Source organism: Falco cherrug, chromosome 4, assembly GCF_023634085.1.
Source record: "Falco cherrug isolate bFalChe1 chromosome 4, bFalChe1.pri, whole genome shotgun sequence".
In the NCBI taxonomy this organism is placed as follows: Eukaryota; Metazoa; Chordata; class Aves; order Falconiformes; family Falconidae; genus Falco; species Falco cherrug.
The window spans coordinates 92659160-92682247 of record NC_073700.1 but is presented as its reverse complement, the minus strand read 5'-3'; the positions used below and the strand labels follow the sequence as shown (position 1 = coordinate 92682247).

The following is a 23088-nucleotide window of genomic DNA, read 5'->3' as shown; positions in this document are numbered from 1 at the left end:
TGCAGATGAGCACTTGAAGGTAATTTAAATTCAAGTGCATGCTTGAGAAAATTATTATTTATAAAAATGAAAGGACTTCTTTTTTATATGTGCTGCCACTTCGAATGACCCAGAATTATTTACACTGCATTATTAGAAATATCACAGTAATCTTAACTGGGGATTGTGTCTCCATCCTTTTCTTCATCTTCCATAATCACCGTTTGTTTTTCTTCTGTAAGCAGCTTAGTGCCTTAAAAACAGAAGGACACACAAATAACAATAAAATTAAAAAAAGAAAAAGAGAGAAAAAAGGAGTTGATTTTAAATATTACTTCTTTAGAAAATTTCAGTATAATAAGAATTTTTCATTCCTCTCTAATTTCTTGATTCTAACGTAGTTTTTCAACATCATGGGAGTTACTCATTTATTTTTGGCACACCAGTCTCCTGATACTTAGTGAACTATAACTGGATCACTGCAATTTTATCTAAAATTATCAGGGAATCTTAAATCCAGTCTTTTTCTGCTACCTGGGAAAAGGGATACTGAAGTTTCATATGGGAACCTGTTTGTTACAAGCATTTGGGAAGCTAAAAAAGAGAAGGAGTTTGCATGATGAAATAAATACTGTGATTAATCTATGTGACTGAGTCAGTGTATGTGAACATGTGTATGTTTTCTATATGTATATAGTATTATTATGTAGATTTTGCAAATGCGGATGCCAAAAGGGACAAATGTTAGAATACCCACATGCCAAGTGCTGTCCCCACTGAAGTTATAAAATATCAATAAACTGCAAAAGTAACCAAATGAATGCTAGTGCGAAAACACTCAGGTTGTGGATCATACCTTCCACAAATATCTGTCTCCCTGCTCTTCTGTGTCTTTTTCTCTTTCTTTCTTTTATACTTAAACCACTAAATCCACCCCTTACGGATCTTGAGTCTATGTGATACCAAGGTATCAGTTACTGTAACTGCTCTGTTAATTAGAAATGAAATTAATAGAGTGACGAGAGAACAATGCATTAGGTAGAAAATGTTCTTGATCCCTATTTTAACAGATCATGTTGGTTTTGCCTGTTGCACGTAAAAAGCATGTGATCTGTAAGAGATATTTTATGCCCACATTCCTTGGTGTGGAGGTTGACATAGTCTAAAAACAGGATGAGGGTTACCATTGTGTCAAGACCAACAGAGTTGCTCCCTAATTCAGTCTCCTACTGTTTGCTCTCAGTCTGTGCTAACCAGCTGAGTTGTTCTGTCAAAACCCAACCTGTTTTGCTTCCTTCTGCATCGAAAGCCCTCTCACAGAGAAGGCTTTCAGTCCTGACAAGGTCTGAAAATAGAGCAATGCCACACAGGAAGAATTTCTTCAACTTTGGAGTCTTTTCAAGAGGTGATGAATTAATGAAAATATTAACCTATACTGCCCTTCATTTAAGTTAGCTCTTGCTTCATTTATATGCAGTCCTTGTGAACTAGCTGGTTTCAGCGGGACCATGAGATAAACTGGAAAACATGAATGAATATTATTTTGAAACACAAAGGACTTCATTTGTTCAAGCAGCAACTGATTAACCACTATTGTTAACTGCGAAGAATTATGCTGTTTTATGGAGATGGATGTAAATGTTCCCTGTTCAGACTTCTATTCATATAGACAGCTTAGGCAAATACAGACATTTTTTTTACCCCCTGCTGTGTTTGGGATTTGGGTTGTGGTTTTTTTAAGGGGGAGTGGTTTTCTGGGTTGTTTTTTTTTTTTGTTGTTGTTGTTATTTTTCTTCATGGAGCCATTGAGGAATGAGGAAAACATAACTAAAATATGCTTGAAATGTGAAGCTACAGTGGATCATTTGATGAGAGCTAACCTGTTTTGAGCGTAGACTCAGGAATGTGAGCTAAATAAAGCTGTGTGCTTTGTGATCATGTCCACTCTCTTTAAATTACAACATGATGAAGGAAACGTATGTTTATGTAATTCTGATGGTCTGGTTATAGCACCTAAACTAGCTCTTTTAGAGCAGATGCTATAGAGGCAGCTGGAAGGTAGCAGCCAAAGCAGAGGCCCCCAGCTCTCAGCAGGACCCACATCAGCAGTGTGCTAGGTGCTTACCACAATTAACAAGACTACAATACATCGTTATCAATGAACCGTTTTGGTGGCTGATGAACTCCAAAGGTTTTCACTTCAGTATTCAAAGCTCAGAGGAGGACATAGCCTAGAACTACAGGTTAACCTTCCAGACCATGGACTACCAGCAACTTCAAGGACAGCTACACACCTTTAAAATCAGCCTTTCAATGCAAAATAGTGGAGAGGGGATCCAAATGGGATGTTAAAGCTAGAGTGATTTCTCTGACTGTGGGAGAGAAATGTTTTTCTTTGATACAAATGCCTCTGATCACTTGTAGAGAAAGTGTGCTTTACTAAATGCAGTTTGGAAATTTTGGGTTTAAAGGAGTGAGTAGGATGTTGGGTTTGGGGACCATTTGTAAGTCCATCTCTCTCTCTGTACTGATGTAAATCACTTGTCCTCCCTGGCTCTGTTTTCCCAGCTGTGTGTATTATGAAATGCAGCTCATCCAGCAGATCTCTGTTAATACTTGCCAAGAGATGTGACTAAAGAAAGCAGAGTAGAAATACAACATAGTCATGTTCTCCCAACAGAATTTGCAACTACTTACAATTTTTAGCTAGAAACTAGGATCACAGAGGCAATAGAGCTTCTGTTAGGAAGCTCAGGTGTTGACAGAGGTTGCCAGCTTAAATCAACCATTTGCCAGGTGCCACCTAGATCTAAGCCACTCCTCCTGGTTTATAAATCAGTAAACCAGCAAGATGTCACTAGTTCCACCTGATTGCCTGCAGGCAGCTCCTGTAGGTGTCCTGGAAGAGTATTGGAGTGCTCCAGTCACATCACTTGCACAGGAAAATGGCAGAAGGTGAGATGAAACTGCTCTGCTTCTACTGTGTCACTCAGATTTTCAGGGGTGTTATCCTGAAGGAGCTACCTTAACTGGTTTTCTAGGGCATGAGAGGGAATGAGTTTGAAACCATGGTTTTACTAGTTATCTCTGATCTGATTAAGAAACCCTAAGCAGCCATATTTCAGAAACTGCAATCCCTTATTTCCATGTGTATTTATTTCCATTCTTGCTCAAACCTACAAGTCTGAAGACCTCTCAGAAATACTTCAGTTAATTGCATATATTACTAAGTGCAGATAGCAATAGAGCATCCCAGAGCAGAGTACAGAGGTTTGGGATGCCCAGACTTAGATATTTAAGCTTAGCCTCCTGCAGGCAACGGTTAGACCATGGATTCCTCCAGACAGTAATGTTCAGATGCTATTGTATCAGCCCTTTTTCTGCACCCATGTTTCCTATTTCAATTGGGTGTTTGCAAGGGGTAACACTTTCTAGTTCTCACTTGGATCACATGCCATACAGTAGATATGTTGATTTGCATCACTTTGTGTGGTCTCTTTGACTTGCTTTTATTTGTGATAGAAAATATCTCTGGCTACGCAAGAAGGAGAGGGACTGTCCTAGAGTGCTTATAACCAGCTGGGCGAAAGTGAGTGAGATAATACAGTTGCCATGTTTTAGCTACGTTTACAACAAAGCTATTTGTGTGGACAGCTGCTTAAAAAGATAATCTAGTAATTAATCTTGTTACTACAAACAATTAAGTGTAGTTTTTTTGAATTGGCACCTGGAAGTGGCTTTTGGGAAGGATCTGAAGGGGACATGTTAGAAATGGGAACAATCCTTATTAGCAGGTCGCAAGGGATACATGTGGCACTGTGTGCTGCTGACTGCAGCACCACTGGTAAAAGGGAGACAGAGACAGAAAGGCCTGCTTATATTTATTTAGTGTACATAGCCCTGATGGGGCTTCTCAGGTCTCCTAGTCTATAATTCAGGTTCTGTTTTGCACCGCAGTTCTGCAAGAGCTGAGTTTGTTTGTGCTCTGTCTGCTACCTGATGGGTTAACCCTGAAAGTAAACAAGTAGTAAATATTGGACCAACCCTCAGACACAATGAGTCACTTTTTCATAGCAAGTCACGGAGCCGCCGCTGGCTAATCACAACCAGCAGAATGCTGTAAATCAGTATGTTTCTTGAAAAGAAAATATGCATCCTTAGAGTAGGGAGGGGGTGGAATTCAGGCATGCAAACACCTAGGCTGCTTTGCCCCTGACACTGGCACAAGTCTGCCACTGGCCGTCAGTCACTCGAAAACAGACCTACAATACAGGGTCTGGAAAAGCTGGCTGCCGGAGAGGCAGAGTCTAGCAGGCTGCTTTGAATCCATGCTGTGTGCTGGAAGGTGGCTTCACCAGTAGGCAAGAAAGTGGCGTTGGAGGGATAACTGAAAACAACTGAAAATTGCATTAATTTATATCATTTTCCCAACAGCAAACGCACATGGTTTGAATTTTGCCACCCTTTTGAAGGTCATTGCATTTTTCCTCCTTTCCTTTCGAATTTTTTGATTACCAAATATTTTAGGGATTATAACATGTTTCTGTTACCATATAACTTGTATTATCATCTTCTTGCATTGAAAATTATTAGAAGTTAAAGAGGAAGTCTTCATGGGAGGGAGAAGAACCTTACTGTGGCTCTTATTTCTCAAGTGCCTACTTGAGGCAGTTAAAGCTAGGGTAGATACCTGAAGTAGTAAGTGACTTGATGCTAATCCAACCAGAGTGTTGCTGAGACAGGTCAAGGAAATAATCCACCCTTGCTGCATCCTCTTAGCTAACAATTGCATTCAAACCAAACAAGAGTCAAGCCTCTCAGCTTCGCTGTCACACATTTTGTCTTTGATTTCTATAAAACGTGTTTTGCTTTCAGGTTCTCATTCTCTGCATATACCCTGAAGTGCAAAGAACATACTGCATGTTCAAAGGTGCTACAAACAGCTAAAGGCAGATTTTCTAGGGAGTGTTTTTGAACTGACCGAAATAATCTCATCTCTCCTTCAAGGTCCACTAGAAGGGTAGGGTTTAAGTATGATACGCAGGACTAATATTTATTACAAATGGCTTGATAAATTTTGCCTCTGCTTCTGTATCAATCCCTAAAAACCTGATTATTCCCCCCACCCCCTAGATTTATTTGTCATGTGGAATTCCAGGTAATTGGCTGGGTAATTTCCTCCAGCAGATCATTATCAATGCTCTATGCTAAGTATTTTGAAGTGGAACATTTGCAGTTGGCTCAGAAGCTGTATGACAGATTTAATTTCCCCTTGCAAATAATTGGACAAGGTTTCTAATGACTCACAGCAGCTCTGATGCTGCAAGCCATTGCGATGCTTGACTTCAATGAGCAAATAAAAAATGTATTTTCCTTAGGCAGATCAATATGCAAGGAACTGTTCACCACACTCCTGCAAACTTAGCCATGCTCCTCTCTGCTTTTGGTAGTCTCATGCTGATTAAATGAAAAAAAAAAAAATCTTGCACACTTTTATATAAGTCAGTTATGAAGGCTCAGATTCACAAAGAAAGATGTCTACAAATGCAGGTGCCCATTTGGATTGATGAAGCCATTTGCACACCTTATAATTATTAGATGTACAGGAAATTCCATTCAAAGTGTACCTGAAAGTCAGGTGCTTGATATACATTGGCCCTGAGGGACTAAGCTCAGTATCTGCCTCAGGACCTCTTCACTTAGTGTGCCTCACTGCTCATTGGTGCCAGCCCACAGCAGAACTCGCTCATACGAGAGATTCCTAAGGGAACAGTGTTTTCCAGTTTTGGCACCAGTTTTGGATCTGGGGTTTGTTTGCTTTTTGTTCATTCATTTGTTGCTCCATCCTGTGATCTGGAAGGGGCTAGAGCACAGCACAGAAACTTGCACTAGTTCCTGCATCCCTACCTAGCACTAGTAACTACCATTTACACAGCGCTTTGTGCCTTCAAAGACCTTCAGAAATACTGATGAATTGAGGCTCTTCTGTGACAGAGGAATGTGGGAAACACAACAAGTAAAGGGTCTTGGAACCCAAGCTTGGCTAGCTGGCTCCATATGGTCACCAAGCAAATTAGCTGCTGCACTGTGTATTATGGCAGAAGAACAGAACTGTCTTTCAAGTGCTGTTAACGAGAAGTTCATCACAGCTTTGTTTCCTCAATGCATGTCAGAGACTGTGGAGTTAAGGGGACTTTAATCAGGACAGCTTTGCTCTGGGATGTTTGAGGCAGTGTAAGCCGTGTTAGTGCTGGTGACCTAAAATTTTGCACGTGCTCATGTTTGAAAAGCAGGAGAGTAGTTGGCCTTTCACAAAAGCAGAATTAAGTTTGCAAGAGATAATAAAGTGATATAATGTCTTCTCTTACTCCCCCTCTCTTCTATCCCCAGAGTGTGAGCAGGGGGTATGGAAAAGACTTTCCATGAGCTACCGCTGTTATATACTTTGACCAAATAGGTTCAGTACAGCAGGCAGAGCAACCTCCTTCCAGCTCCTTCCCAGCATACCTCCAATATTAGCCACTTTCTGCCGCTTTTTTGGAGCACCTTTACCCAAGTACGTTTCTTACCCATTATCAAGGGTGGGATGTGTATTGCAGGCGTATCTTTTCTTCTGGGCTTTTTCTGCTCCAGTTCAGTGTTCTGAGAGCCTGGACTCACTCTCTCTCTCTGTGGCTTCTCTGTGATACCGTACCTTTTCAACAGATTATCAGAAAAGTCTGAAAGTATGCCTGCAGGCAAGAAAAAAGGGACATGTCACTTAAGCCTTGTTCACATTTAAGAAGTTTGCATCGTGCAACTTTCCCAATGACTGCTCTGAAGTAAGGCTGCATGAATGCATGATCTGTTCTGCATGGTGTACCTACTCTTCAGGTTTTGCAACGGTATAGGTTTCCTCCAAGCTGATTATATCCCATAGGCTATAGACAGTGATGCTATCAGGCCAGCTGGTTTCTGGTTGTACTTAATGCACTAAACAGCCCGTCAGAAATCATGGTAAAGATGAGTGCAATCAATGAACTGCAGAAGCTTAGACATCTTATCAAAGCAGCTTAATCATATGGATGCTCAAGCCTCTGCTTGGGAGCAATGTGACCACACAGAAATGGCCTGTTTTAACTAGTGAAATAATGTTTTCTTTATGATATGGCTACTGCAGGCACAAGATGCAGCTCTCCAGCCTCTGAGCCACTTGCCTAAGAGAGAATTGCTGAGGGGAAGATACATGTGAAAGCTGAACAGAGTCAAGTTCAATATCTGGATTACAAATACTGGAAAATCCCAGCTGCTTGGTTTTGACTTGACAAATTGTTGCAGATACGCAGGGGACCATGCAAGTAGTTACTGGCTAACTCCTCTGTGTATGTGCAGCATGGGAAGAAGAACTCTATGCAGCTGATACAAGAATCATCTCTCTCCCTGGAGAGTACAACAAGGAGGGCTTGTTAACAGAGAGAAGCAACAAACATTGATTCCCGCTTCCGATCTTGGAAGATTGTCAGGTTTCAGTGGCAGTCTCCTGCTCATTCTTCCCTTCTTCCCCCTACCAGGTTGATGGCATTTGACCTTGCAGCTTCAGAGGTCTGTAGCTGCACAGCAGCAGGAAGCATCCTACCAAGGAGCCACTTTGCTGCTCTGGTGGTTTCTGGCTTCCTGAAACACCTGCCCTTTGCCAGAGTCCCCATAAGCACAAGAGCCCTGAGGTTTCCAGGAGGAACAACCTGCAGCCAGCTTATGGGCTTCTCTGGTGCCCTCCTAGCTTTATCCCTGTTCAGCCTCCTCCTGACCACTGGGTTTCACAAGAAAGTGCAGAGGCTGAACTGGATCCTTTTTGATTTTGGGCCAGATCGAATCGGGACATCTAGCATGGCTCAGCAGCCATACATAAATGCACATCATTTATCACATAAAGGCAGCAAGACTATGAGCTCCAAGGCAGCATCCCAGAGTACACATCGGCTCACCTTGGTATTTCCAGACCCTGTAAGAAAACCCTTCATCTAACAAGGAATTCCTTGGAGAAAATCACCCTCTGCGTGTGCCTGCCTTCCCAGGCGCGCACAGCGTGGAGCTACATTCTTGCCCACATCCCAGGGGATGTAAGTGAATGAGGGGTCCCTGGACCTGAGCCCAGATTCAGTTCCCTCAGCTGAACTGGGATTTTGAAGTCAAGAGCTGTAGTGCTCACCTGTTAGAGGTGGTGGGGTATGCAAAGCTGGTGTATCTTTTCTCCTTGGCTTTTTTTGCTCCTGTTCAGTGTTTTGAGAAGCTGGGATGGTTTTACCTTTCCTTGGTTTCTTTTTGAGGTCACAGCTCTTAATCAGCTGCTCTGAAAGATCTTCTGCAGGGGGGATGAAAGATGAATAGAAATTAAAACTGAAAGGAAATAATAAACCAGATGGTGAAAAGAAAAGCTTTAATAATATGCTTTCCTCCAAGTAAATTAAAATGCCTGTAGAGAAACATCTCCGAAATAGAAAGTCGGCACAAGAGGCCTCTGTGCCATGCTGTGTGGGAGTCAAATGCTTTAGGTGGTCCTTTGCGTTGTAGGTGGTAGACATAAAGCCGAGGGAGAGCGCTGCGGGCAGCTGTGCGGTACGTGGCAGAGGGAAGGCTGCACCATCGTGTGCAGCGGTCCGATGGCCACCCCTGTTTCATCCAGCGCCAGCTGTGTGGGCTGTGTCTTCAAGAACTACAAGGGCGCTTTTGTGAAGGAAGGATTTACGTGTGTTGGGTTGGCCTGAGGTATTGGTAAACTGAGCCAGGGCATTGTGCCTTTCAGCAGCTGGCTGTATTTCCAGAGCCTGGTATTCACTTTTGATTTACATAACATTACACTGGATTTCTGGGTTTCCCTTCAAACAAACCTTGACTCAGATGGTCAGCATGTTTTTTCTGCAAGGCTCTGCATTTCTGGGTGCTTATGCAAGCTGAATATATTGAAGATAGCCTGTCATTAGTGTCATCATGCAAACCAATGCTGTGATTTCTTAAAAGCTGCTTGTCTGGCTTCAGCTGGGTCCCCCGCACCCCTACCCAACCCCTGACAGCAGACTTGGGTGCAATGGGACTTCATTCCAGGCTCTCCCACGCTATTTGAGGCAGCTGTGTGCCTGCAAGCCTGCAGGTAGGCAAGGGAAGGGTGACCTCCAGGTGAAGTCCTTGTAAGATGTGGCATCTTTTTCTGGCCCTCACAGGCTTCCTGCATGGTTCTAATGGGCTCATTTAACCTCCTGCTGCCTCAGTTTCCCAGATGTAGAATGGGACTTGTTCTGTACTTGTTTAAATAAGTAATTCTATGGAACAACTATGTTTGGTATTACCAGCAGTTGTAAAAGTGGTGCCTGTGGCTAGAACTGCCATGTGGCAGAGGCAGAACTAGCATTCCTTGCAGGAATCTTCCTTGCAGGCCAGATAAACAAAGTTTATAAAATTGTGCTCGCCTGCGGTGAGACATTTCTTTTGACAAGCAAGTGAAATTGCATTTGTATTTCATTGTCATCACAAGGGTAACAACAAGCAAATAGAGGTGGTTTTTTTTTCTGGGTTGCTAAATCTTCATGACAATTTTGTAAGGCGAGAGTGAAGTAATAGCATTTAAAGCAGAGGCGAAGGCCATGAATATGCAAAAAGCATATCTATCAATATGAAGTCTGATATTTAGGAGTGTGGCGGAGCAAAGATGTCTCTGGTACTCTCAGTGCAAAAGTTATGTATGAAATAGTTCAAGAGTGGAAACAGATTGACGATGAAGGAGAAGTATTTAGAAACCTGCCCCAGTGGGGGCAAAGAGGGTGTTTGAAATGTTTTACTGAAATTGCATATGGAAAACATGTTCAGGGAAGGCTCCTCTATATCCTAGCTTTCAGTTTACTGTAGTATAAATGAAGAAACTCCCTTACTTTCTGTACTACGGAAAAGAACAATGACTCTTTTTTCCTTTCTGCTCGTTAACCTCACTCTAGAGCTTCTGCTGATATTTATATGCAGGAAAAATGCTCTTTGCCTTTCCATCTGGCATCAGAAGTATCAGCAGAAGGTGTAATCTATCACGTTTCATGAGGGCTCAGTTGTGTTGCCAGAGGGGAAAAACGGACACTGGACAGGACCTAATGATGTGAAGACAACACCTCTCTCATTACTGCAATGACATCATCTAATAACACTTACCTAAATGGTTACAGTGTGAATCTCGCTTGTCCAGTCTGTCTTCTGGGATATCAAGTGGCTGAACACATTCTGTTGACATCATTGAAACAGGCTTTTCTCCCTCTTTGAAGCTACTACACAAAAAAAAAAAAAAAAAAAAAAAAAAAAAAAAAAAAGGTGGGGGGGGTGGAAACAGCCGCATGGCATAAAGCAGACATAGTGGTGTTATGTATCCACTTGCTAGCCAGATCAGGAGAAGTTCTTGCCTTCCAGCTGCTCTCTGTCATGCAGTCTGCTGGCCTGTTTTGCTCATGCATGCTAAGAGATGCATTTATTTGCTGGTTTAGTTACCCATGCAATAGCCCGTTCTTCCACCTACCGTGCTGTAAGCAGCCCACACTAGTGTGGGAGACACAGTCAGTATTCTTCTGTAAAGCCAACGTCTCATACACAAAGTAAATGCTAGAAAGGGGATGTTCTGGTTTTCTTCTCCATTTTTTTTCTCAACTGTAAACTAAGGATTTTATTTGGTATTTATCATACAATCTAAGTAATTATTAATTCTGTTGTCTTAAAAGTTCAGCTCCTCTAAGAGATCTTAGACACTCCTGAAGACTCAGGTGTGAGTGCTGCCCTTGAAGATGGCCAGTGTCCACAGACCCCAAAGCCAGCATGAAGTAGACTTATTCATCACCTTGGTAAGAACATGGGAATCCATTTCACAAAGCTATTCAAGTCTCCGTCTCTCTGGACTGCTGTTTTTGGCTGTTTTACCCCTTTTATTCACAACTGCAGGGGGTTCTGGAGCCCAGCCTCCTCCCTGAGCTCACCCAGCATCCCCCAAGCTGTGATTTGCTCCTGGACTCGCTCACCCTGGGGCCACCCCAGATGCCATTACAGGGAGAAGGAAATTAGACCATTTTTTCACTGCTGAGCATTTATTTCTATGGTTGCTTAGTAGAAACCCGTCAGAATGGCACAGCAATATTAAAGGACAAAACCCTCAATGTGAAGGTGCAGTCTGGGCGATCTGGGTATCCCCCCTCAGCCAGCAAAAGCTTGGGTAGTTTCTCTACTCACAACCTCCGTTCTCAGGGAATAAGAGCAGACTGTGACTTGCTTGTAGAGAGGAGGAAGGCAAGGAAGAGGAAAAAAACCAGGAGACAACTTGAATGGTAGAAGAAAGAAAGAATTGGAAAATGAAGGAAGGAAGGGAAGATGGAGAAGGAAAGATAAAAAAGAAAGGTGAAAGAACAGGCAGTTGGTGGGAAAAAAAGTAAAAAGGAGGATGGGAAAATAGGAGACTGTACTCTGGGAGTTTGTTTTTATCTTGTTGGAGGTAATTACCTTATTATTTCTCTGTAGTGGTTGTCAACAAGAAACAGAATAGTAGGGGGATTAACTTCATTCCTATGACTAAACTTGTACCTATATAAGGAACAACTAATTCTCAAGCAAAATCCAGTCACATAAATATTTGCCAAACAAAACATGAAAGGTCACACCCATAATTGTGCACTGAGCTAATTCTTCAGGGGATGGAAAAACATGTCCTAAACTCCACTGACTTCAAAGTGAGTGGGGCAACACTGGCTGACAGTGATAAAGGTCAGGAATTGACTCATAGCGTACATATGGGATTAACTCCCATACCCGTCTGTATACCAAATTCACAAAAAAATTGTAAAATTCTACAAATTCTTCAATATCTTACTGAATCAGGTTTGCATAAGGGGCTCAGTCTCTGGCTGGTCACTGTAGGACTGTTCCAGTCCAGCTTCACGTCTGCACTGAAGGATTTTGCTGCCTGGAGACTTCATTTGCATTTACAGAAAAAATAACCTTCTGCTTCAGAGGACCCTGCATAAAGAAATCTTTGAATGCACCTTAGCATGGTATGGTTGCTCTGTTTATCCAGTGTATAAATAAGCAATAGCTATGGCTTAAAATGAAGTAGTCGTAGCTTTATTTAAAACAAAAACTTATTATCTGGCCATATGAAGGCTCACACTGCATTTTGTGATTTGAGGGGAAGTGGTTTTCTTCCTCAATGCCACTTGATTTTATTGGATTTGATAAGGGCATGCTGGCTAAATATTATGATTGTAGGGAAAATGTTCTTTTCTGAAGGCTATTCTGTTCATAGTGTCTGAAACTGTATCCAATTTTACTGAAAACTTTCTGGACTTTTTCTGAATAGGTCTTGAGGCAAAAAAGCTGAGGATAGATAGTAAAATCAGTAGTAAATTATAGTGACCAGAAATGCATTGTAAAATATGATTAACTTCAGTTTGATACACTAAGTTGTTTCATTATTTCAACTAATAAAAATTAAACTTTGCAAAGAGACTTAATGTAGGATTGGTATATGCAGATTATGAAAGACATCCTTAATTATTTTTTCTTAATACAGTAGTTTGAAAAATAGTATTCTAAAATAAATCTCTTGGATACATCTTCAGATTTTCATAGCCACAGATGCCAAGCCCTTGACGTCTTCAGTGCTTTAAAGTTCAGCTTTACAGCCTAACTTTTGACAACCTCCCCCCTCCCCCATTTATTTTTTTTTTTTTTCCTGCAGCCAGGGAAATTCACCTTGCTTACAAAAGTGTTTCCACACTGCACGTTGTGACAGTCTATGCGACAAAAGAATAAAAGGAGAAAGATTAGCAAAATGTACCAGGAGTTTTGGTATCTTGGGTGTATATACATTGCATACGATGTGCGAACCAGTGAGTGCTGTTACACCCTGTGGCTGTGCATTACATACAGAGCTCTCTTTCAGAGAGGTGATGTATGTGAGCATTGTAATGGTGCTTTCCCAAACCACCAAAATCAATTCCTGACCCTAAAGAAACAGATTCCCCGGTAACATTTCACATGGGGAGAAGGAAGACTGCTATGGCAACTGTATGAAGCCATTAATATGCCTTTACAAATGGAAGTGCCTTGTTGGATTTTGTGTGTCAAGTGCAACTTTTTTTTTTTTTTTTTTTTCCTAGCAGCTTTTGTGCTGGCATGGTTTGCACTCTGCTGCCATCAGTCACCTTGGTTAGTTGATGCTTGCTATTTATGTGATGGACTAAGGTGGGTTTTTTTCATGTGCTCTATTATATTTTTTGACATAATGATCCATGTTGACCCTTTGTGCAACTGTAATGGTTGCAGTGGAGCTCTAAATCACGCTCAGCAGGAGACACTTCCTGAAATGCATATAGATTTTTCCATATGAGTTGGGATTCAATACTCATTTAGCCTGAGACTTTGGTACAATGCAGCTAGGCTGTACCACCCTGCTGCAGAGAGAGGTGCCTAAAGGAATCGCCTCAAGGTTCTTCTGGGAAAAGGCAGAGCTGATAGAGATACCTTAAATGCTTCCCTGAAAGGTGAGACAAATTCTGGCTTTACCTACAGTTTTGCATTTGCTTCTGGTAAAAACATTTGATAGGATTGACTCTGCTGACAGCGAAGAGCAAGGAATGATGAGGCAGATTGAAAAGTGCAGGTATGTGTAAAAGCTACTTTAGCCTCATGTGGATGAGCTTTCATGCTGAGTCACTTCATGTAACAGCAGGACTCCTTTGGGCATACACACTTGTAAGAGATGGTAATTCAGATGACAAATATCTGAACTTTTCACTTTCTAGTTAGCAGCTTTGGATTTCTAGGTAGCTTAAAGTCGCTATCTTATCCCTCCCCTCCAAATTCTCAGTTGTTGTATTTGCTTGACTAAGGTGCCCAAACAAAGCTATCCAGAGAAAGATGTACAGCTCCTACCACTCACTAACAGTTTTCAAACACATGCAAATAATAGGATTCCTTTCTTTGCTTAAATTGTGGGTCTCCATCAAAAAGTCCAATGCAACCAGTTCCAGACTTCAATTAGGTAAAAATATTTTGCCTAAGAGTTGGACAAATAAACCAAGTTTGGTTTACTATTTTAACGTGCAGTTGGTTTAACGTATATATTTGTCACAAGTAATCAGGCCGGAGCACAGGGAATACTCAGCAAAGCTACTCTCACATATTTCCTCCAAAATGATGTAGATCTTTTGAAACAATCTGAACATGTGACATTTAAGACAACTTAAAATGAAATCTCATGAGAAAAACCTACCTTGTAAGATAGAAAACTAAAGCTTTGAGAACAAAACCAAAGACCTGGGTGTTTTCCAGTTGATCCTGAGCTAGGCACAGAAACAGCTTTGGGTAGGAGAAAGTTAAATCTCCATTTCTTGCCTCTCCTAGGATTTGATCTCCTAGGATCTGTGCAGCTACATGGAGATCAGGTACCTATGGATAGTTGTACCCAGTCTCAAGGGACAATGCAGTTCTCAGATGAGTCATCAGTAGGTGATCTTATTTACCTATAAGATGGAGAAACAAATTTCTGAGCTGCATGGAAAAACATGCACTAGTTTGCAGGACAGGCATACTCGCTAAAGAAACCATTGGCATGTTGACAGAGTTGTTACATAAATAAAGTACTCTTGAGAGCATCCTTGTTGGGTGGCACCAGGCAATCTGCATTTAACTATTTATTTTGGTAGGTTGCTAATAATGGTGCTACAGAAGCGTGTATAACACTACATACCTATTTTCTGCCGGTCCCAGAGCACCCCATAAGAACATGGTTTTACCATGAGCCAAGAGAAGGAGAGTTCAAGAGCAGAAATGGAGGCAGCTGAGGCCCTGGGGTGGGACAGCATGCACACATGTTTGTCCACATTCCTGTAGGCAGGGCCTTGCTGCTGCTGATGCACTCAACATTTGGGAATGGGAATGACTGGTTATAACTTACAGTGTGCTGCCCCATGCTGACAGGAGGTGGAGGATGGACCACAACAGCTACAGTCCAACCTGCACTGAAGGCAGCACTTCACTGCCCTGCCCAAAGAGCTGCTCAGGCATCAGGGTTTGCCCTTTAAGGCTGGTGTGTCTCCTCCCACTGCACCCACACTTATGGGCTCCTGGTAGGTTTTGATTATTACATTATTTTTAATTGCTTTGTCCCATTCTGGCTGGTTGCAGCAAGCACCTGAGCAAGGAGGGACCGGCAGGCTCCCAGCATCCTTACCTGCTCTGCTCCCGGAGCCTATGTGGGAGGCAAAGACAGACCTGTACTTCCTCCTGCCACGCGTCCTCTGCAGGCACCTATAGGGTGAGCAGGCCACTTATTTGCATTGTCATTTACAGCTATGTAAAGAAGAAATAAGATACTACAATCTGAATATAATCATCTTGCACCCACCTACCCAACACAGAGCTCATCTGAAACAGCCCAGGGGCCCAGGGGAGAGGTACCACTCCTGGCTGCATTTGGCTCCTTCCACTCGCACTCAGCAGGCAGCCTTGGCACCTTTACCAGCAAATACCCACCTTCATCCATACACCGGCCCTATCCTAGCCCTGTTACAACTGCTTTCTGGACAAATCTTGTCAATAAGCAAGGCAACCTGTCTCCTGCAGTCAGAGTAGGAAATAGGTGCCCTAAAAGTAGGTCTGGGTGTTCCTGCTTTGCATTTCAAACTTTTTATTACAAGTTTTACTATATCAGGGTGACATCTTCCTGAGCACAGAAGACAGTTTCATGCTACTGCACAGAGTTTCTTCTTCAGTTATTTGGGCACTAGGCTGCTCACTCCAAGCATTCTTATCAGATTAGCCTGATTTTTGTTTTTCTAGAGTATACTTTAGGAAACACTTAGGTATTTTAAAGTCTTATCCAGGTGCTTCCCTCCACTAAAACTTTTGCTACCAATAACTGTGTGGATGTAGACAGAAACACCACAGAACGGTCTGGGAGCAGTTTCCTCTCACAGACAGTGTGTTTGTGGGGGCTAGTTCAACACCCCAGCTGGGCTGCGGACTGATTCCCACTATCTCCTATAAACTTGTGGAAAAAAAAGAAAAAAAGAGAAAAAAAACCAACAGTCAAACTTTGACTGATGGGAAAAAATGGAAGATACAGCTGCAGAGGTTCTGGTCACAAATGTTTTGTCTTTGGAAGTAATAAAAAATACAAAGTCTTAATTATTTCCTTGAGGTACAAACTAACCTTTGCAAGTGCTGACCCTTTGTAGTGGGATAAGAAGTCCTGATACCAGTTCCCACTCTGCTGGCTTGTATGATCTGCTTGTGAATTGTCGCAGTGGTTAAAGTTAGTTGAAGCAGTTGTCTCTAAAGCAAGCTCCAGCCCACGACCCCCAGCCATGCATTCCAGCCTCAGCACGGTCACACCCCAACTTTCCCCTGCGTGGGACCATCCCCAGCCCACTCCCCACAGACTGGGGACCGAGGCTTTCCTGCGGGTGACACAGGCGATGTGCCTTGCTGGTAGTGGCTGCGAAAGGAAAGGGGGAGGAAAAGAGAAAAAGGCAAAGAAAAGAGCAAAGCAAGGAGCCACCCAGGCGGGAGAAGGCGGGTGGATGAAGTACTTACGAAGCGGTGCGAGGCGGCGGGACTGGCCGGAGTGGGACCGGGCTGCGCTGGGGCTGCGGCGGATGCTCCCGCCCGCCTTATCTAGGGAGCGGCGGGAGCCGTCACTATGGCAACGCCGCTCTCAGGCGTCCTCCGGGGGGCTGGGGAACAGCATCACAGCATCACTGCTCCCCTGCCCCGCCGCAGGCCTCTTTCCTTCCTCTTCCACCGGTTGCTGAGGCCGAAGGAAAGGGAACAGGGTGGGGAAGACCGGCAGCGCCTCAAGGCGAAGGCATCTTTCCTGCCAGATGACCAAGAGCTGCAAAAGCTGCTGCTTCCAGAGAAGCAGGGGAGGATGCAAAATCTTTGGCGCGGAAAACCAAAAGGCGAGCTGCAGCCGCCGTGTCAAGAGGCGCAGAGAAAATGGCAAGGGGAGGGAGCGAGGCTGATGCTGTCTGGGACCCAGGGGAGTGCTGAGGATAAAAGTGGAGCAAGGAGGCAGGGCACGTGTCTAGAAGCAGCACCATAAGCACTAAAACCGATGGACACCATCTCTGGCGCTGAGGTTCAGTGATGACTGCAGCGTTTGTGTATCTGGCCACAACTAGTTACACAAGCGTGGCATTCACAGGGCCGGGCAAGGAGTCTTCTGTGGCTGCCAGCTGTTTGCCAGTAGGGATTGGTCTCTCCCAGTTTAGCCCATGCCTTCGGATGGAGCTGTTATTTCAACTGAGGGAAAAACATACAAACATGCCTGATGCTGGAAAAGCTCTGGGGGAAACATTCAGTAGTAGGACAGTGAACTGCCCCTCTCTTAGCATTCATTTGCAGCAAAAATGCTTGTCTGTGTATTAAAACACCTTTAAAACCTCTGACTGCTCACAGTTGCGGTTACTGGTCGTCTTTTTCCCCACTCAGCCGCTGCAATTCAACAGCGCCAGCATGCACTGCATACTTTAAATTAGTCAAGGTTTCCTTTGTAAATAATACATTGTACAGAAGGCCTAAAGGGGTGAAGTGTTAATTGCCAGCCCTGCAAACTGTGCAGCACCCTTGGATCCTGTGTGCTTCAGGTGTGGTTCTGCAAAGTGCCAAGCTTGTTAAATGCTCTAAAGGCACCACCTGGAAGAGCTGGGAGCTTTCCCCATTGATGTCTGGGAGAGATAAGCACATTCCTTACCTTGCAGAGCATCAGTTGTGTGTGTTTCAGTGTCTTGGAGACCTGTCTTTAAAAATACATGCTTACATTGCTCTGGAAAAAATGGAGCATAGGGGCCTAAGTAAAGAACACTAAGAATTTTGTTGGCAAGATTAAGGTTTCTAAAAGAAAAAATAAATAAAAAAACCCAAACAAACCCCAAACTCCTCCAAACCACACAACCCCCAAAATGCCAATAAAAGATCAGGTTTTATGAGCTGCCTGTTTCCATATAACTTTCATTTTACTTTCAACATTGTCAAGACCTCCTCTTTGCAGTGACTTTTAACAGAGCCCTCTATTTTTACACTGAAATGCCTTTTACTTAGAAACTTAAGTAATTTCATATTCTCCTATGAACTCAGAAAAGTCAGAATAAGACCACTAAAGAATAGGCTTATGAAACAAAATACTCAAATCAGAAACGTGTTTCAAAACTCAGCTCAAGATTGCCCTTTAATATTTCAATTGTCCTGATTGAAAAATTCAGTCATTTATAGCACTGGAAAAATTCCCTGAGGATGAGAAAATAATTTCCTGTTCTACCCACCAGATCTCAAGGATGCTTTGGGAATATTACAGGATAGCTTTACTCACAAGGAAAGTGGCCTGTCACGCTCACCAAGATCACACATCCAACCCTAGTTACCTCTTACATGCGTCAGGTACTGCCCGACGTCACGGAACCGTTTTACTGCAGTGGAAGATTGATCCCAGCCTTTCCAGAGGGGCTGTTGCATTACCAGTGTGATGGAGGATTTACTCCCAAATCTGATCTTTTAAATGTTTACAGTTGTCCTGCTTGTAAGAGGGTTGGGACTCCTGCCAGCTCTATAATCCTTCCTGTTCAGTTATTTCACAAACACAGCCTGGAAAATAGTCTGAGTCTGTAATAAATCTGCACTTTAACCCCCTTCCCTCGTATGCAAGTATTCCCTTCAGCACTTGGGGAACTACTCATGTAATTAAAGATAAGCACATGTATAAAACTTTCCAGGCTAGTGCTTTAGAAGACAGGCAATGCAGCTTTGACAGATGGGAAAGGAGGAGACGATCTAATAGGAACCAGATAGATACACAAATACATATACATACATATTCATTTGGTCACCTTATAAATGTTGTCATAGGTATAAAACAGACTGTGATTGATTAAATAAGTTACTTTGCAGCCAGAGCAGTTTGATCAGTAGATCAATGTGCAGTGTTGTGTTTTTGTATCGAACAGGCTGCTTGATGTACAGTCAACACTTGCTGGTTAATGTGGTTTCCCTTTACATTGTAGAGGTTAAAAGTGCAATAGATTGAAACCTGCACTCAATGCGCCAACTTCTCGGGCAAATTGTTACAAACATTACATTTGCCTTTATATCTAAAAGAATATGCATATAAGGGCATAAGCTGCATTTATCACAGACTCAAACATAGAGATAACTCACGTTTTTTTAAACAGAAGGCTTACTTCAGGAAAATCATTGCCACATCCTGAAAGGCAGCACACTTGTCCTGGGTCCAAGAGGGAAACAATCTGTATTTTCTGTACTGCTGAGTGTAGCCTTCGAGGCTGGAGCAGTCTCTAAGGCCCAGAGGAGTCTGGGGTTTGTATCTACCCTGACAGATGGCTCTCATGCAAACGTCCTTCCTGCTGCCCCTGCAAAGGTTAGGGGGATTATGAAGGAGTCCTAAAAGGTTGGAAGAAAATAGCCCCATTTAGAGTGGCAAGGGGAGTTTCTGTGGCAAGAGTCACAGCATCATGACAAGACTCTTTTGGCAAAGCCAAGGGAAAAGAGTATCACACTAAGTTGACATGAAAATGATTGTAGATTACCCTGTGCTTTTACATTTACATAGATAATTTAACATTTTCTGTTGTATTTAGTCTATAACCAAGTCTTCCTGCTTACTTCAGGAGGAGTAAGCCAGAAGAAAGCAAGGAAAGAAAAAGATGTGGCTTTAAATGAGGGAGAAAAGTTTTCAAGTTTGGTGCTCCTAAAGACTCCGGTCCACGTTTTTTGTCAATCTTCACATCAGGGGGCTTTGCAGAGGTTACTTTTAGGGAAAGACAGATGTAAAAATCCAGCAAATGGCAGATGGTAGTGGAAAACTATATTCCAGGGAGACGTGGGACAAAGCAGTAGCAGATGACCTCTGGCCTGTGTAACTTGTGCTTCTCCTTAAATGCATCACTATTATGCAGCACGGAGCAAGGTGGGAGCCAGGCTGGGGTGAAAGCTGCCCTTCACCTCTGAGAGAAGTCTCTTTCCTTCCCTTTCAAGGTACATTAGATCTGTCATGTTGCTCCTTTTCCTGCAGCCCCACTGCCACTCCTCACCCTACCCTCTAACTCCTTGCCTTAGTGAATTAGGTGCCAAACTTGTGTCTTCCCAAGCATTTAACACACAGGGTCTTTCTACTAAACCACCACAGACTCTACAAGATTACAGCATTTGCAACTATGCACCTGGGCATTATATTGTCAACTATCATCACAACCCTCCTGTGCTTATAGCTTAAAATATTGAACAGCTTCTAACACACCGCTGTCTTTGCTCTCCTTTCTAACGCCCTCCACACTGTCTGCTTTGTTTTACTGGGCTGCAAACCTGGGAAGAAAACAACTTCTCTGGCTGGAAACAGAACGCATAGGTGTGAGAAACACCAGTGCCTGCAACACACGCTTATCTCTCAGACTAGGGACAGAGACTTATTAGCAAACTCAGGCTGTGCCTGTCTGTGCCTCGCAGCAGGATGGCAAAGAGATGTAGACATCTCAGACCTGAGTTCAGTGTCCGTGAACATTCCCGACAGAGGATATTTCAGCATGTGTTATCCAGTAAACACTGTATTAAAAGCGGAATAAACCAGGTTTGATTGAAATCAGACCAAAAGTCTTTCAACCCAGGTCATGAAACCCAGAAGAAAAGAGCAGAGCCATCTGCATGGGAGGGTTTTCAAAGAAATTCAGGGAGGGTGAATACTGCCTCTTCTCAACTTCCCTGGGAATTTCCAGTTTTCAGCAAATATCTTGAAACATCCTACTCACCCTTTGTTCTTCATGTTATAGCAAACCATGGACTCTTTACCAGGAACTTCCAGTTTGTGGCTGGCTCAGATCTTGGAGGGGGACCTGGGCAGAGGTGCTGACTTGTCCAGCATTCCTCGGTCAGTGGCAAACCATGAGCTGCATCTCCGGCATTTCTTAGCACCTCCTTTCTGTAGGAAAAGGGAAGAACATATCTTTCCATATCCTGAGGGTTTGTTGTTGTTTTGTTGTTTGTTTGGTTTTTTTCTTTTGACTGTACAAAGGAAAATAAACCTAATTTTCAGTACTTATAGTCCTGAAAAAAATCAGTAGAGAAAAAACTGTAACAGAGTAATTGAAGCTGGGTAGAGAAGGCAGAGGATGGGAGTTCAAGGAAGCAGTCTTCTACATGCCACATCTTTACTACTTCATTCTGGGTGTCACCATTGACTGATGTCTAATGTAAATCCTTACCTGGTCACGCAGCTGGCCCAGTCAGAGCCCTGATGGTTGGCATGTGATGATGGCAGGCTCAGGACTGCTGTTTTCTTATCCGGATATGCTTTTGAAGAAAACAGTTGGGTTTGTGGTTTTATATACACACACACACAGAATATATATACATGCTGTGGTTATTGTAATTTGTAATTCTAGGGATTTTGAGAAAATATTTCTACTTGCACAATTAAGGAGCTACAATAAAGGTGTTAAAGAGCCCTATATTTTGTTGACCAGTGAAGCAAATCAAAACACCTCCCAGTCCACTTATGAGCAGCTTATTTGAACACCGCTGTCCTTAACAGCTTGGTCTAAAGATCCCTACAAAGCATTTCTATATTGTGTTGTTGAGAGAAGGTGTCAGAGTTGGAGCACTCCAGCCTCCTGCAGCGTACAAGGATTTTTTGCAGCCCACCGATAGCTGCCTGGTTTGTAGCCCTGCCTCCTGAGGATTGTATCTGTGCTGAAGGGCAGAGGGGAAATAAGGGGATGTTGCATCCCATGAACCTGAGAAATCTCAGGTTGCCCAGAGGATAGCAGTGGTGCTGCACCAGTGGCAGCAGTCGTGCACAGCTTTTGCCCTTGTCTTCATCCAACATCCCTCAAATTTCAGATTACTGATGCAGCCCATACAACAAAATGAAGGGAAGGAGGAAGGAAGCGTGCTAATGATCCTTGCTTGGTTGCTATTGCTAAACAGATTACTGCCTGATATTCAGAGCAGGATGGTGTCCTTTGTCTGGGATGATCTCTTCCATTATAGGTGATGGTACAAAGAAAGTCACACAAAATATTTCAAAGGCAGAAAAGAAACAATACCACCCCTCCACTGGTTGGAATTTGTAGAAGCAGCTCTGCTTCTATTGAAACCAAGTCTAAAATTCCCCTTAATTTCAGTGCCTGCACTTCAAGTTTGCAATTCTAATACCAAAAAGGTGTATTAGTCATTAGCATTTTATCCATTCTTCCTATAACGTCAATAGAGCTGAGCCCAGCTGAAGGTTTGGCAGCAGGCTGCTGAACACCGAGCCCAGCATGGGCACATTACATTTCATTCATTAGAGACATATAAACTTTGCTTCATGTGGGATTTGTGTAAATACTTGCACAGATTCCTTATCTGCAGAAGCTTGCTGCTAGCAAGTTGTTAAGCTCATTAATAGGGCAGAAGGAAGATTGTGATCCTATAATTTCCAGTTCAATTATTATAGAGTGCACAACATCCAAATTCTACTGCAGTCCAAGGCAAAACTCCCGCTGGTTTAATGGGGCCAAGATGGCACAAAGTTAATTTCCCAACACAACATTAAGAAGTGGAAACTCTCCCAAAAGTGTGACTTCAATGGAGTCCGGACCTCGGGAGATGAAACTCTCTGTTGTCTCAGAAAGGCAAATTTTGTACCTTACCAGAAAGATGTTTCTAATGAGGCAGCCATTAGAATAAGGAGCATTGCCATGATACACAGAAAATGTGCTAGATTAATTAGCTAATGCAAGACAATTGTGCTAGATTAATTAGCTAATGCAAGACAATTTCTGTTGGGCATGTAGAGTTTTGACATCACCAGAATGAACTGGGCAGCTTCTCTTGCCTCAAGGGTAATCATATATTCACATTCAGCACTGCTGTTTCGGCCCACACAGTACTGGGGAAACGCCTTCTCTGAAGCCACATCATAGTGAAAAGCCATCATCTGGGTTAAGTGAGGGGAACAGCGCCCAGGTGATGTCACAGAGAGGACCTCGGTGAAGCTGGTATGCAGTGGGCAGCATCTATTTCAGTTAGATGAATAAAGACTGCTTGGGTTCAAGCGGTGTCCAA

General features: G+C 43.0%; 1 protein-coding gene and 1 long non-coding RNA gene across 3 annotated transcripts in view; one reads left to right on the top strand and one right to left on the bottom strand.

Moving 5' to 3' along the window:
* The window catches only part of LOC114017807 (uncharacterized), a 38790-nt gene that overhangs the window by 3023 nt on the left and 12679 nt on the right, over window positions 1-23088 (top strand). The gene's annotated exons all lie outside the window — the stretch shown is intronic.
* On the bottom strand, window positions 57-16711 carry PPP1R17 (protein phosphatase 1 regulatory subunit 17). Its single transcript, XM_027815285.2, has 5 exons — window positions 16570-16711; window positions 10150-10262; window positions 8168-8320; window positions 6549-6710; window positions 57-232 (listed from the first exon to the last, which is right to left on the bottom strand). The coding sequence occupies exons 2-5, from the start codon at window positions 10229-10231 to the stop codon at window positions 153-155; spliced, it is 477 nt and encodes a 158-aa protein (XP_027671086.1). The 5' UTR covers window positions 10232-10262; window positions 16570-16711; the 3' UTR covers window positions 57-152.